A 16407-nucleotide genomic window follows, 5' to 3' on the forward strand; every position below is an offset into this window, starting at 1 on the left:
TTTTGAGATGGAGTCTCACTGTCACCCAGGCTGGAGTGCAATGGCGTGATCTCGGCTCACTGCAACCTCCACCTCCCGGGTTCAAGCGATTCTCCTGCCTCAGCCTCCCGAGTAGCTGGGATTACAGATGCCCACCACCATGCCTGGCTAATTTTTGTACTTTTAGTAGAGACAGGGTTTCACCAAGTTGGCCAGGATGGTCTCAATCTCTTGACCTCATGATCCACCCACCTCAGCCTTCCAAAGTGTTGGGATTACAGGCGTGAACCACTGCATCCGGCCGCTATTTCTTTTTGAATCAGTTTTGGTAATTTGTGTCTTCCAGGGAATTTGTCTATTTCATTTAAATTGTCAAATTTATTGGCTTGAAGTTGTTCACATTATTCCCTTAGCATCCTTTAAATGTATGTAGCATCTGTAGTGATGTCCTATTTCATTCCTAATATTGGTAATTCATACCTTCTCGCTTTCCTTCCTTCTAGTTATTTTAGTTTTTATTTACAGCTTCTTTAAAAATTTTTTTTTAAGTTTTCTTTGTTTTGTAGAGAGGGGAGTCCTGTTATGTTGCCCAGGCTGGTCTCTAACTCCTGGCCTCAAGCGATCCTCCTGTCTTCGCCTTCCAAAGTGCTGGGATTACAGGCATGAGCCCCCTCACTGGGTCAATTTACAGCTTCTTAAAAGATTAGATCACTGATTTCACACCCTTCTTCTCTTCTGCTGTAAGCATTAAGAAGTACAGTTGACCCTTGAGCAACATCAGTTTGAGTTGCACAGGTCCACTTGTACAAGATTTTCTTCCACATCTACCGCCCCTGAGACAGCAAGACTAACCCCTCTTCTTCCTCTTCCTCTGCCTAGACAACGTGAAGATGATGCGGATGATCACCTTCATGTGATGATCCACTTCCAGTGAGTAGCAAAAATATTTTCTCTTCCTTATGATTTTCTTAGTAACATTTTCATTTTCTTTATAGCCTACTTTATTGTAACAGTACAGTACATAATACATATACAAGATCTGTGTTAACTGACTGTTATTGGTAAGGCTTCTGGTTAATAGTAGGATATGGGTAGTTAAACTTTTGAAGACTCTACAGTTATATGTGAATTTTTGCTCAGGGGAGGGTCAGCACTCCTAACCCCCACATTGTTCAAGGCCAACTGTATATAATTCCTCTAAGTGCTGCTTTAACTGCACAATATATATATCATAATATATCCCACTATATATATATATCATAATATATCCCACAAATAATTGATATATTGCATATTCACTCCATTGAAAATAGTTCCTAATTTTCCTTATAATTTCTTCTTTGATGGAAGCCTTATTTAGATATGCTACTTGTATTTCCAAATATTTGGGAATTTTCCAGATCTTCCTATTACTGATATTACTGAGGGGGAATGGTAACATTTCCAACTATACTTGTGAAATTTTTTCTCATTTCTGTCAGGTTTTGCTTCATGTACACTCTCAAGGTCTCCCTATTGATTAAGAACATCTGATTATCATATCTTCCTGATGAACTGACTCCTTTAACATAATGAAATGTTCTTCATCTCCGGTTCTACTCCTTGTTCTGAAGTCTGTTTTGTCTGACATTCACAGTAGCTACTATAGACTTCTTATGCTTAGTATTCACATGTCTTTTTCCCTCATACTTCCAACCTATCTGTGCCTTTATGTTTAGTTTCTTGTAAGCAACATATAACTGTCTTGCCTTTTTAAAAATTCACTCTGAATCTTTATTTTAATTGGAGGATTAACCTGATTTGGAAGCTGAAATTCTGAAATAAAGTTAATGGTAATTCTTCTGGATCAGATATGATTAGGTCATAGCAAAAGTTTTCTTCCCACTCATGAAGACATCAGAATTGCCCCAAACTAACCAAAGTCTTACCTTTCAAATCGCAAATGACTAAAACTATTGGAATTCTGCCTCATCTTAGCCTTCCATCCTGAAGACTAGAGAAAATGGTTTTACTCTGAGGATGAATTACCGCAATAGAAATGAGTTTCTCTTTTCCTGAATGTCTGAAAAGAATGAATCAAAAATGGATCTGGCACTCTGGATTAAGTCTACTTCTAGTAGACACTGCCGGACAGACAACCTGCACTGTAATCACATTTAATTCTCCTAAAACGAGTTTCCATTATCTTTCTCGAGATCTTCCTGTACCACACATCTAAAAGCATATCATCTTTTGACTAGGTAGCAAGCCATTATGCACTTCTCCTAGGTATTTATCTCATATTTCTACTGGATCACTTACCTTTTCATTTTATAATTACATGGGACTCTGTGAGAGCAGGGATTCTGTCTTATTTATTTTTAATCCTAGTACCTAGCACTGTAACTGAGATATTGTTGGCCCTCAATAAATGTCTGTTGAATGAATGAATGGGACATAAGACAAAGATCTCATCTATGATAAAAATATGACTAGAAATTAATCCAAGAGCCCCAAAACAAAAAGCTAATAAGGAGGAGGAAGGGGGCAATATTCAACCTGTCAAATCTACCATCTCTCTGATTCACCAAAATGTTACGTTTCCATCTAGAACACAAAGCCAATATCTCAAAAATTTTATTTTATTTTGCTAATAGTAAAATCAACAGACTTCCTGTGGTTAGAGGATCTCTCTATAAAAACAAGAGTTCCTTGGAGCTGCACTTGCACCACTTGTGTAAGATGCTGCAGAACCCTGGCCCATGCTGGGGCTGGCCCTTCCTGCAGAGGCTCTAGCGGAGACTAGCCAGAAACAAGCAAGAAAGTCAAGGCTTATCATTGGAACAGGGAGGCAGGGGAACATCACAGATGAGTAGCTGAAGTAGAACCGAGAGCTACACAGGAAAGAATCAAGAGACTGAAAATCAGAACAAGTGAGGTTAGAGGCTGTGGTCTGAGTTACATTATACCAATGTTGGCCTCTTTGTAGCTAAAGGACACACTACAGGAGAGGAGTCTGGCATCTGCTTTGAGGTCCTGTTCCTTCCATGGCACAGCTAAGCTCCAGGGCGGGTCATGTGGCTGCTTCCTTCTATCTTAGCATGCTCCAGGTCTTGGAAGACAAGTTTGGTCCTTCAGAGTTAGGATAGGTACTGAGGTAGGGTTAAAACACTTCCCTAAGCTCCGTGATTTGGTTGGTATTGACAGACAGCCTGAAGTTTGACAGTACAAAAACAGTCAGAGAGAGGTTATGTTTCAGTGAGAAAGCACTCAGATTTGCAAACCAACCAGATCTGGATTTTTATCTAGTTCTACCTTTTCCTATCTATGTGGTTTTAGGTAAGATACGTAAATTCACCATTTCATCACCTGAAAAATGAAGATATCAAGTAGGAATTTCATAATATTGTGGCAAGAGCTAAGTAAAATAATTGAAAGATGCCTCCTACTTCATAGGTGGTTATTTCTCATCAATTGATAATGGGAAACTTGACTGGACTCTTGTAAGTATAAATATGCTCTTCCGGGTCCTCTGGGCAGGACAAAGGGGAAATGGAAAAATATACACACACGCACACACCCGATGCCTATCTATCATACCTATTACCACCCACAGAAGTCAAAGACACCAAGGAATATAGCTCCTTGACTCATAAAGCAAATATGTAAGTGTGTAGTTATGGCACACATGTCTAAGTTCAATATTAAAAAGGTGAAGGTCTTTATATGTAGTTTTATCAGCATTTATAATAAACTTGGTAGGGTCAAAACAAGAAACTGTAAAGTTCTACCTTCTGGTTTTGAGGCCCTTCCCCCTCATCCAGGGCCCCATCCTCTTGCTGGTCATAGGCAGGGCCTCCCAGGATTCGGATTCTCTTCTCACACTGCTTCTTTGCCACAGTCAGTTGGTTGATGTACCTCTTCATGTTCCTGGCCCTCAGGAGATCAGCTTTCATTGCCGCAGTTTCTTTACCTTGAATAGGAGTGAGGAACAGTACCTGGTCAGAGGACAAGGCATGAAAGGACAGAGCGATTCAGAACTAGATCAGTGTCTGCTGTGGGCATTCTGAACCAAGTGGATACTAAACAAAATAACAGAACAGAATCCACAATAAATACATACACATACTCCCAAATACAAATGCTAATCATTTCTAAATATAATTTCCAAATATACCACTGACAAATCTTACCCAAGGGTAAAACATTTTTTTAAAAAAACCTCGGTACAAATCCACTCACACATCTCTGTGTGGATCCTTTAACATCTTTATATGAATGTGTACGTACAAACACTCATTCATAAGCATGTACTGAGTGCTAGTTATGTGTCAAGACACTTGCTAGGCTTTTGAGATTGAAGACCAATTGTTGGCCCTCATGGACCTTTTAGAGTCTAGCAAGTAAGAAATCCAGAGAGGAATCCAAGCACCTGTAACACAGGCTATGAAGAAAATATGCAGATACCATGAACTGTTTAACAGAATATTCTAACTCAGGTTTCTTTGAGGAAATTATATTTAAACAAACATGAATAATGAGTAGAGTATGGCAGACAGAAAGAATAGCGAGTGTGAAAGTGAGAAACAGGCAGGAAAGAGAACAGAGCTTTCAAGGAACTGAAAGAAGGCCGTTAGAGCAGGTGCAAAAGGAGCCAGAAGATCCAAAATAACTCTGATGCTGGCAGGAGCCACGAGGTGCACAGCCTTTCAGGCCAGAGAAAGGACTCTGATCTCTAGACCAAGAGTACTGAGAGGCTTTAATGGGTTTTAAGCAGGAGTGTGCCATAAATGGATTTGTATCTTTAATGATTGCATAGGAAGCAGGATAAAAGATAGGCTGGAAGAAGGAAGACTGCTAGGAGGAGGACAAGCTGGAAGACCACTGCAGTCCAAATGAGGAGGGAGATAATGATGGCCTACACCTGGGTTACGGCAGGCCAGTAGAGAGGACAAGAGGATGTCAGGACCCAGTGACTGGCTGGGCAGGGTAGAGGGCAGGTTGCTGAGGAATTAAAAGGTATCAAATATGGCTCCTAGGTTTCCAACATGAGCAGCCAGGGGGATGGTGGGGCCAATTACTAAGCTAGAAACACTGGAGAAAAAGGTTTGTGGAAGATGCTAACGCAACTCTGGACAATGTGGCAGGTGATATTTTCCAAAAACGCCTGCAATGCCTTACATCTCACATGCTCTTTTTACAATGTCCCTCTGACAATCTCCCTCTGACAAGTAGAATATATGTTTCCTTTTGTTGAATCTGGTTGGGGTCATGATTATGATGGAAAGGATGCTATGACTTCCAAGACTAGATCATAAAAGACCAAGGACTTGGAGCTCTGGGTCACTATGTGTGGCTCACCTGTCCTGAGGCTTCTATGCTTTGAGGAAGCCTCAACCATCAGTCCTTGGAGAGATCTATATGGAGAGGAACCAGGGCTCCCTGGACCACAGCTCTGGCTGAGATCTCAAGCTCATATTCAGAACCAATGAGGCACCGTGTGAGTACACCATCCTGAAAGTAAACTGTCCCACCCCAGTCAAGCCACTCCAGCTGACGTCACGTGATACAGTCATTACTTCCAAACCCTGCCCAGATTGCAGCTTCATGAGCAAAATAAGTGACTGGTGTTAAAGACACTATATTTTAGGGTAGTTTGTTACACAGTAAAAGACAAACAGGCAAAATGAGTCTGCGGGCTTCTGAGCTACCTAAATGGAGAGAGAAGGTCTAGAGTTCAGAAACATTCAGCTTTGGGACAGTAAATGACATCACGGGAATGTGTGAGACAACCCAGGAGGAAACAAATAATCCTAGACACAACTGAGATACACCTTACCCTTAAGAGTAAGGGGAAAGAGAAGCTGACAAGGGAGATTGCAAATATATCCTCATAAAAGTAGGTGTTTATCTCTTTATACACTGCTATATCCCCAGCACCTACAACAGTGCCTGGCAGCACAGGAGATACTCATTAATCAGGAGTTGAATGGATCAATGAACTCTCAAATGCTACATTTTGCTAATATGTATCAGGTACTGTGTTCTTTCTAGAATTTGGGGCTGAGGAGGAAAGAAAGAGGGTGAGCATCCTCAACTCCTACTCTTCAAGGACTCCCATCTGGCTTCTAACCCTCCCTCCACCAAATCTGCTGTTGCCAAGATCACTAGGGACCCCCAGGTCAAATCCAGTGGAGAGCTTTCAAAAGAGTCTGCAATTGGAGTTAGGTTAGAATCCTGGCTCTGTTACTTACAAGTTATGCCACCTCAAGCAAATATTTTTAAAAATTTAAAACCAGTAACAAGGGTTTGTTTCCTTAAGTTGACACATCATTTAAAGCAAAAGCAAAATACTCATACAAAATTAATTTGTAAAAAAAATGACTAAACATTGGGTATTACACCTTGTGGAGAACAGGCTGGCTGTGTATATACCTAAAGGCAAGGGCTGGGGTGAGGGAAGGATGTTTTTGTTTTAAGTGAGACAGAATTGAGCTGGTTTTAATGCTGATGAGAAGAAATCAGTAAAAAGTAAAGAGAGGTGTGGCCAGGCATGGTGGCTCTCACCTGTAATCCCAGCACTTTGGGAGGCTGAGGCAACAGGGTCACTTGAGGGCAGGTGCTTGGGACCAGCCTGGGCAAGATAACAAAACCCCATCTCCACAAAAAGTTTTTTAAAAACTTAGCTAGGTGTGGCAGTGCGTGTCTGTAGTCCCAGATACTCAGGAGACTGAGGAGGGAGGTTCACTTGAGTCCAGGAATTTGAGGCTGCAGTGAGTGATGATCCTGTACTCCAGCTTGAGCAGCAGAGCAAAATAAATAAATAAATAGAAGTTGAGAAAGGTGACAGACAAGGAATGGTATCCAGAAGACAGGTGAAGAGATCAGAGATCAGCTTTGGAGAAAGGCCACCTCCTCCCCTGCAGTAACATGGAAGGCAGAGCAGGTGGACATTGGGTATGAGGAAGTTTGCAGACATGGCTAGATGCCAGAGCAGTTCCCTTCATATGGATTTAGTTTTGTGCAAGTAGAGAGCAAGGTCGTCTGTGTGGAGTGAGGGGGTGAAAGACTGAGTGATCAGAGGCCTGAGGAAAGGGGGCAGTGTGGAATCTCTCATGCAAAGCAGAGGCGCTCAGCCGGACTGCCAGGAATGCTCAGGGCCCAGAGGACCGCTAGAGAAACAGAATGTTTCTCCCTAGGCATGGTAACTACATATCTGGGCAGGTGAAAGTATCCTCTCTGGAGGTGAGTCAGCGCACACCTCACCTAGATTTGAAACTACCAATGATAAAAGAGCATTTGCGTTTTGTCTCTTGGTTTCCCTGAGAGCAGTCTAAGTAATGGTTCACACATCCTCCCAGCTGGAGACCTCCATCCGGTTCCCTAGGATGGTCATTACCTCTCTCAAGTCCCACTTAGTCAAATGTGCAAATGCACAACATAGTACTCAGGGAGGCTGCACAAATTAGCTGAAAAAACTTAAGACACAGTACCATAAAACAGTTTTATCAGAAGCAGCTTTTCTTGTACTGAACACAAAGGGCCACAGGCAGGCCTCAGGTCAATACATGGCCTTGTTCAAGATGATCTGTCAGGTATTATCAGACATCTTTTCATCCCCTTTTCATTTACTTCAATAATGGTTTCTAAACTTGTGTTATGCTTGGCCAACAGACAGGACCTGCCTAAATACTCACTAATTTAGCATTTATCTCAACAGGAAAAAAATAGTATTTCAGAGACTCCTTTGTGGGAGGATGAAGGTAAATGTAGTTTGCCCCAAAATTAGTCTATTGCAAAGTAAGTTGTTTTGTGGGTGTATCCAAGGAAATACGTGCTTGGAAGACCTAATTTTCAAGATAACTTTTACTTTTAAACATATACCCTTAAACTTCATAGTTTGTATATAATGTTTAAGTTACTCTAAAAATTCCGGGGCTCAAGTTGCCTCTTATTTATAAAACAAACCTAGACCTCAATTTTAATTTGGGGTTAAAACATGTTAATAAAGAGAGAGAGAGAAAGAGATACAGGAGGAAACTGACACCCATTTATCAACCTCTACGTTCTTTTAACCCAAAGCTTAAAAAGCCTTTCTAAAAGGACAAAACCTAGAAGAAAATTCCAAAGACAAGTAAGAAAGAGAATAACCTTTCCCTAAAACCCAGCTGCAAGGCTGGGAAGAATGTTCTGGTGCTCTGCTTGAATGTGGCTTGCTCACGTGAATGTGCTCTGTTTGCTGATGGGCAACACAATGCCATTGTCTCATCACAAAGCTTGTTGCTAACAAATGCAACAGCAGCTTGTTGCTTAGACGGTTCTGTTAATTTGTGCCACATTCAGAGCTAAAGGACTAACGTGGAGCTCATGCATCCCGTGCTGCTGGCATGCAAAAATCCTTGTAAATCCAGTGATGCCGATGAATACATTTCTTTGTAGCCTTAAAACCCATTCATCCAAGAAATATTCACGTCAAGAAAAGTACAGGCGAGCGGGTGTGTGACAACACCCCGTGACCCAGCTCACGCCAGTGTTATGTGGCTGTCTCTCTACAGAGTCTTAAGTAGTAATACTGTGCATTGTTAGAAACTGGGTTAATCACACAACATTTAATCTAGCTTGAAAAAGAAGTGGCCAGTGAAACACCGGATGGCAGTGGGTCTTTAAACTGGTGCCAAGATGAACACACACATGATGTTAGGTTGGTGCAAAAGCAATCACGGGTTTCGCCATTACTTTTAATGGCAAAAAACGCAATTACTTTTGCACTAACCTGTAATATTCCAAAGCAATTAGTTCAAACATTTACTGTTTTTCCTTCTAGACAGTCTAGGTTCTACCGAGATCAGAGCAGAAGGAAATGGGTGAATTCGGGTTCATTTAATGAAAAAGACATTTAGATTAGACATTAGGTAAACTCTTTTGGCTACAAAGACATTACAACAGACTTATGAATAACATCACAGAAATGCTTTTCACTACAAATCCCCTGCCCATGACATAATTCTTCCTTAAGCAAGTGAAGTGGCTTGCAGTAAAACGAAAACACCAACATCTCACAACTGTTAGATGTGATCTCTAATAAGGCAGCAGACAGCAAAGGAACTTAAAGTGCAAACTGATGACTCTAGAAATAGAACAACTGGATTAAAATGGCGCCACTGTGGTTTTCAGGTATCAAAAAAGAAAAACAACAACAGTAGAATACTTTCCTTCCCTCATAACATGCTATCATGTTCCAGGGCATATCATAATGGCAGCACCCTCAGCAGACTCACTGAGGGATTTAACAGATAATACAGGGCAGGGTTTCTCAACCTTGGCACTACTGACAGTTTGGGCAGGATAGTTCTTAGCTGTGGGGGGCTATCCTGTGTATTGCAGGATGTTTAACAGCATCTCTGGCCCCTACCACTAGATGCCAGTAGCATCCCTTGCCCCAGAGATGACAACCAAAAATGTCTCCAGACTACTGTCATATGTCCCCTGGGGAACAAAACTGCCACCTCCTACCCTCCACCTGGCCCCACTTAGTAGTGCTGATACAGAGGTACAGCCTGCTGCTCTAACAAGGAGGTTAGAGCAAACAGAGGACGAGGCTGCACCCTCCTTCCCCTTCCCTCACTCCTCAACATGGGCTCTCTTCTCTCCTCTGCCCAGGATGCTCAGGTCTGCCCGTGAAATGCAGACAATCGAGGTATGGAATAGAGACTTCCTCCCTAGCAAATGTTGGTTCTCCAGTCCTCAACTGTATGTGCACTGACAGATTAACCAGCTTTTGAGTCTTTCTTGTACATTCAAATAAAAGTTTTAGGCTGGATGTGGTGGCTCATGCCTGTAATACCAGCACTGTGCAGGGCTGAAGTGGGAGGATGGCTTGAGGACAGGAGTTTAAAACCTGCCTGGGCAACACAGCAAGACTCTGTCTCTCTAAAAAAAAAAAATTAGGCCAGATGTGGTGGCTCATGCCTGTAATCCCAGCACTTCGGGAGGCCGAGGCGGGCAGATCACCTGAGGTCGGGTGTTGGAGACCAGTCTGACCAACATGGAGAAACCCCATCTCTACTAAAAATACAAAATTAGCCAGGTGTGGGGGCACACGCCTGTATTTCCAGCTACTCAGGAGGCTGAGGTGGGAGAATAGCTTGAACATGGGAAGTGGAGGTTGCGGTGAGCCGAGATCGCACCATTGCACTACAGTCTGGGCGACAACAGCAAAATTCCATCTCAAAAAAAAAAAAAAGTTTAAAAATTAGCTAGGCACCTGTAGTCCTAGCTACTCAGGAGGCTGAGGCAGAAGGATCACTTGAGCCCAGGAGGTTGAGGCTGCAGTGAGCCGTGATCACTAAAGCCAGGAGTTTGAAGTCACAGTGAGCTATGATCACATCTCTATGTTCCAGCCTGGGCAACGGAGTGAGACTATGTCTCTCAAATATAAGTAAGTAAATAGAAGTTTTACTAAATCCTCTTGACAGAAGGGTTCAAGAAACAGGTATATATTTACTTAGGGACTAGTCAAGATTCGAAGTGAGAAATGGTACTTGACCTCTTAACACAAAACTGGCAGCAATTCTCAGTAGTTACCAATCACCACAAACTTCTTCAAAATTATCTAGAAATCACCTCAATGGTTGCTAAGGAACTCAAAAAATATTTGCCTTACTTTTCAACCTGAGGCTGGTATGTCCTTTTTTGAAGGAACAAATGGGCTTCTTTTATCACACTGAACCCTGAGATTCCATAGTCTAATGTGCCACTCCACTTCAGTGGACAGTATATTTGAGGAATAGCAGAAATCGCACAGGAGTTGATGGCGGAACCACTCACTTTATGATGGAGACGAGTACAGAGACGTACGGACTTTGTGCAGCCCGACCAGGGTGTGCCCACTGTGTGCCCTGGCTTGCCTTCCTTTAATGTCTCGGTGCTGGAACTCCTAGCACTCCCGTTGGTTTAAGGCCCTCCAACAGGCTTGCAATATGTTTTTAAAGGAATAATATAGCAATTAAATCCACATATAAAATTGCAAGCAGAACCCTGTTCCCAAATTGGCACTGTGAGTTGAGCAGATTTGGGAACTCAGATCTGACCCCGTACAATGTTTGTTGTGAGCAGGAGCCCAGGACGAAACTCAGGAGACTTGGGCTCAAGTTCTGGATTTGTGTCGGATTAGCGTGTGACTAACTAGTTCTATTCAAACCAGGTAAGTTGTTTAACATCCCTGGACATCAGCTTTATTTGTATAAAATGCAGGTGTTAGAGTCTATGAGGACTGAAGTTCTCCTGGGGGAGAGAGGGCGAGTAGAGTTGGTTATAAACTCATGAGACTACAGCAAGCGCAACGGAAGTGCCCGAGCCCGTAGTCCTTCAGGCAGGGAATGGGTGAGGGCCAGGTGGTGACAGTGGGGAAGGGACGGCAGGCACTGGAGGTAGTGCTGGAGGTTCAAGGACTGGGCAGGGAGGAACCCTTGCAAGAGCCCTTGGGGCAATGGCAGGGAAACAGCCTGAGAACTGGTCGTAATCCACTCAGTCGGCTCGAACAGAACACCACAGACTGCGTGGCATATGAACAACAGACATTTACTCCGCACAGCTCTGGAGGCTGGAAGTCCACGAGAAGGTGCTGGCAGAGTCGGCGTCTCCGCACCACAACCTCACATGGTGGAACGTGCAAGGCAGTCTCTGAGGCCTCTTTCATAAGGGCACTGCAAGGAAAAACCAACTCCAACTGCATTTTTCCTTTGCTCTCACACCACAACAATCAATACCAAAGACTTCTGTGACCAAACGTGTGGAGGTTTTTTCCCCAAACACCAAGCTAGTGCTGGGTGTCCTCTAATTCAATTCCAGTGTTCTCCATTTAAAGACAGTGTCAGATCCCACAGGCAGATGGATCAGTCCACAAGACTGCCCCGCTACAGGACACTAGTTGCAAGTCTAGGCCTCCAGAACTTCTGATCAACCAGCTTCAGGTCAGGGTTCCCACAGGCCCCTCTTTGAGTTTGATTAATTCATTACCACAGCTCACAGAACTCAGGGAAACTCTGACTTGTGTTTACCAGTTTATTATAAAAAGTCTGACGATGTAATCCCAGCACTTTGGGAGGACGAGGCAAGGGGATCATCTGAGGTCCGGAGTTTGAGACTAGTCTAACCAACATGGTGAAACCCTGTCTCTACTAAAAAAAAAAAAAAAAAAATACAAAAATTAGCTGGGTGTGGTTGGTGATGGGCACCTGTAATTCCAGCTACCCGGGATTACAGAAGAATCGTTGGAACCCAGGAGGCCAAGTTTGTAATGAGCCAAGATCATACTGATGCACTCCAGCCTGGGTGACAGAGCAAGACTCCGTCTCAAAAAATAAAAATAAAGAAGTGTGACTAAGGGCCAGGCATGGTGGCTCATGCCTGTAATCCCAGCACTTTGGAAGGCCGAGGCGGGCAGATCACTTGATGTCAGGAGTTCGAGACCAGTCTGGGCAACATGGTGAAACCCTGTCTCTACTAAAAATACAAAAATTAGCCAAGCGTGGTGGTACATGCCTGTGGTTCCAGCTACTCAGGAGTCTGAGGCACAAGAATCACTTGAACCCAGGAGGAGGCTGCAGTGAGCCTACATCGTGCCACTGCACTCCAGCCTGGGCAACAGAGAGAGGCTCTGTCTCAAAAAAGAAAAAAAAAGTAATAAAAAGTCTGACTAAGGATATAGACAAAGAGACGCACAATGCAGGTGCCTGTAATCCCAGCTACTCAGCAGAATAGGGCAGGAGAATCACTGGAACCTGGGAGGCAGAGGTTGTTGCAGTGAGCCGAGATTGCACCACTGCACTCCAGCCTGGGCAACAGAGAGAGATCTGTTTCAACAAAAAAAAAAAAAAAAAAAAGGAAAAGGTTGACTAAGGATACAGATGAAGAGATGCACAAGGCAAGGTATGGGGGAAGGGGCGCAGAGCTTCCATGACCTCGCTGGGTGTGTCACCCTCCAGGAACCTCCTTGAACACGGTCATTAGGCCTTTTATGGAGGCTTCGGTGGATAGGCAGGACTGAAGACAACTGTGTTGAAATGTGATTGGACAGAAGGGGTGTGATCTAATACTAACAGACTGAGGGGGACACCCAGCAAGGCCCACCTGTTTAGATTCTTCTTGGCCTCTTCTGTGTAGCATTTCTTCTTTCGTGGTATGGGGCAGGACCCTCTTTGGAATGAGGGTCTTATGATCCATAACCGGATGACAGTCCTGCCTTGGGCAGGTGAAAGGAGGGTAGGAAAAGGTCAGAGAGAGAGATGTGGTTTCCTGAGGTCTGCTTCTGAGGCCTAAAGTGCCCCAACATTACAATAAAACACTACAACAAGGGCTATGTGAGTTACGAGCCAGGAACCATGGAAGAAAACCTGTGTGTGTGTGTGTGTGTGTGTGTGTATCACAATAATCATAATACCACAGGCATTAATACCATGCATGAAGGTGAAACCCTCATGATCCAATCACCTCCCAAAAGTCCCACTTTGTAATACCATCATCTTGGTGATTAGGTTTCAACATATGAATTTTGGGGGACACAAATATTCAAATCATAGCAGGATATTCTATGAGTTTAGGTCATTCATAAATGTGGAATAGTTTGTATCACTTCACTGCAATGCTAGAAAATCAGATCACATCAAAACATTAGAAAAGACCCTGAGAAGTCCACAAGAGTCCATAGATTAGCCAGCTCTCTTCTTTCAGGCAGGGAAACCTTTACATTCTAAAATGGACAAAGAAGCTACATAATATCATTAAAAAAAGAATTCCTGGCCGGGCCTCGTGGCTCACACCTGTAATCCCAGCACTTTCGGAGGCTGAGGCGGGTGGATCACTTGAGGTCAGGAGTTTGAGACCAGTTTGGCCAGCAGGGTGAAACCCCATCTCCACTAAAAATACAAAAAAAAAAAAAAAAATTAGCTGGGCATGGTGGCAGGTGCCTGTAATCCCAGCTACTTGGAAGAATGAGGCAGGAGAAGCACTGGAACCCTGGAGGCAGAGGTGGCAGTAAGCTGAGATCGTGCCATTGTACTCCAGCCTGGGTGACAGAGGCTCTGTCTCAAAAAAAAAAAAAATTCCTAATGGAAATCATTATGATTCTTATCAGCAAGTAACAGTGTCTATGTGTTTGTGTATGTACACACACATATTCTACATATTCTACAGTTCTAATTGATATATTAAATTGTAAAACTAGTTACACTCTTTAAAAACTTTAATTACACTTGGGTAAGATGTACAATTTTTAAAAGTGAGTAAAAAGGCAAACCTCCTGATCTGTACCCTGAGTGTATCACTCCCAAGTGTGTACTATTTATACACAGCAGTTTCCAGTGCACTCAAATCAACCTCATGTTCTTTGCTGTAGTAAGCTGAATGAACGTGACTCTTGAATCACCGTATATATGCTTGATAACATTTCAGGATTCAGAACAGCAGAGAAGAAAGCTTTAAAGGGAGATGTGCTGGGTTCATTCACATCAAACTGCAGGGGAAATTTGGTTTATGTCCCATAACTACTAGAATTCCTACACTTGGCCAGCTGATTTTAAAAGACCATTTCTCAACTACTCCAGCTGTTCTGTCTAGTTCTAAATAAAGAGCTAGGAAGTTGGGTACTAAAGGCAAATGTGAATCTATCAGCGGCTCGGCATCACCTGCAGCAGTGGTTCTCAGTGTGATTCCCGCACAGGCAGCACGAGCATCACCAGGGAACCAGTCCTCAAGGATCTAGAACTAGATGTACCCTATGACCCAGCCGTCCCACTACTGCGTATATACCCAAAGGCCCTAGAACTTAAAGTATAATTAAAAAATAAATAAATAAAAAATAAAAAAAAGTCAAAAAAAAAATAAATCCTCAAAGTATTTTCACAATTGCATATCATCTCTTACATCACAATATCAATTACGATTCAAAAAGACTTGCCAGGCCAGGTGTGGTGGCTCAGATTAATTACAGCACTTTGAGAGGCTGAGGTGGGCAGATCGATTGAGCCCACGAGTTTGAGATCAGCCTGAGCAATGTGGTGAAACCCCATCTCTACAGAAATACAAAAACGAGCTGGACGCGGTGGTGTGCACCTGTCATCCCAGCTACTCGGGAAGCGATCGCTTGAATCCGGGAGGTCAAGGCTGCAGTGAGCTGTGATTGCACCACTGCACTTCAGTGTGGGTGACAAAGCCAGACCCTGTCTCCAAAAAAAGGACTCACCAGAAACATCTTTATATGGAACAAAACCATATTTATATTGTGTGTGTATTAATATACACTACATTCACAAATAAAGTTCCCATCTCTAGGCTGAATACTAAACATTCCTAGGATCATCCATCTGTTCATTCTTCTTTTAAACTTCCTCAGTTTCCCACTTATAAAAAAGAACGCAACAATAAGGAGAAAGAACATTGGAAACAAAATTACTTACGACTTACTTTTCTCTGGTTCTTTGTCTGATTTTCACTAGATCACATTACCTCCAAGATGCAAAGATCTCCAAAAAAACAACTCAACAATTATATTTTGGGGAGATTTTTTTTTTTTTGGTTTTTTTGAGACGGAGTCGTCACTCTGTCGCCCAGGCTGGGGTGCAGTGGCCAGATCTCGGCTCACTGCAAGCTCCACCTCCCGGGTTTACGCCATTCTCCTGCCTCAGCCTCCCGAGTAGCTGGGACTACAGGCGCCCGCCACCTCACCTGGCTAGTTTTTTGTATTTTTAGTAGAGACGGGGTTTCACCGTGTTAGCCAGGATGGTCTCGATCTCCTGACCTCGTGATCCGCCCGTCTCGGCCTCCCAAAGTGCTGGGATTGCAGGCTTGAGCCACCGTGCCCGGCCAGGGAGATTTTTTAATGCTAAAAATTTACCTTTCTTTAATGACTTTTATGGGAGGGGGGAAACACATTCTTACTGAAATAAATTAAAGGGAAGGTCAATCTGAGAAACAATGACATAGCTATTTTTAATGCAGCTATCTAGAAGCATTCTATAAATTAGACTTTTATTTGCCAGCCATACCTCAAAACTCCAAAGATCACAGAAATACAAGAATGACTTCCTGTAACATCCAATAAGTTACTCATACTGAGTTAAAAGAAAAAGGACAAGGAGGAATGCTAAATTTGTTCTTATTTTTTCTTTAAAAAAAGTATCTGCACTAATTTATAACTTAATTATTTAAAATTGAAAGCACCTACATATAAATTTTAATGGGGAGACAACAGATGGTATAATGAGTTAGCAGAAGTCACTTCAGATTGTTAATACATTGTCCTGCTCTAATAATGCAGCAGCATCAGCTTTACTGAAACTTGACTTGGAAAGAGCAGAAACAGAAGACTATTAACTACTGTCTCTATAATGGTAACTTCCAAATATTTCTCTTCAGGGTTGTTCTCTCTCCACAGCATGAATCCCAGCTTAG

At 42.8% G+C, this 16407-nt stretch overlaps 1 protein-coding gene across 3 annotated transcripts in view; it reads right to left on the reverse strand.

Annotated features, from left to right (window-relative positions):
* The window catches only part of LOC108515619 (sorting nexin-25-like), a 107121-nt gene that overhangs the window by 6699 nt on the left and 84015 nt on the right, over positions 1 to 16407 (reverse strand). For all 3 annotated transcript variants that reach the window (XM_017852658.1, XM_017852657.1, XM_017852659.1), the window contains exon 7: positions 3750 to 3931. In XM_017852658.1, coding sequence (XP_017708147.1) covers positions 3750 to 3931 — 182 coding nt within the window. The remainder of the gene's footprint in view (positions 1 to 3749; positions 3932 to 16407) is intronic.

The sequence above is a fragment of the Rhinopithecus bieti genome, unplaced genomic scaffold (assembly GCF_001698545.2).
Source record: "Rhinopithecus bieti isolate Rb0 unplaced genomic scaffold, ASM169854v2 scaffold_35307, whole genome shotgun sequence".
Classification (NCBI taxonomy): Eukaryota; Metazoa; Chordata; class Mammalia; order Primates; family Cercopithecidae; genus Rhinopithecus; species Rhinopithecus bieti.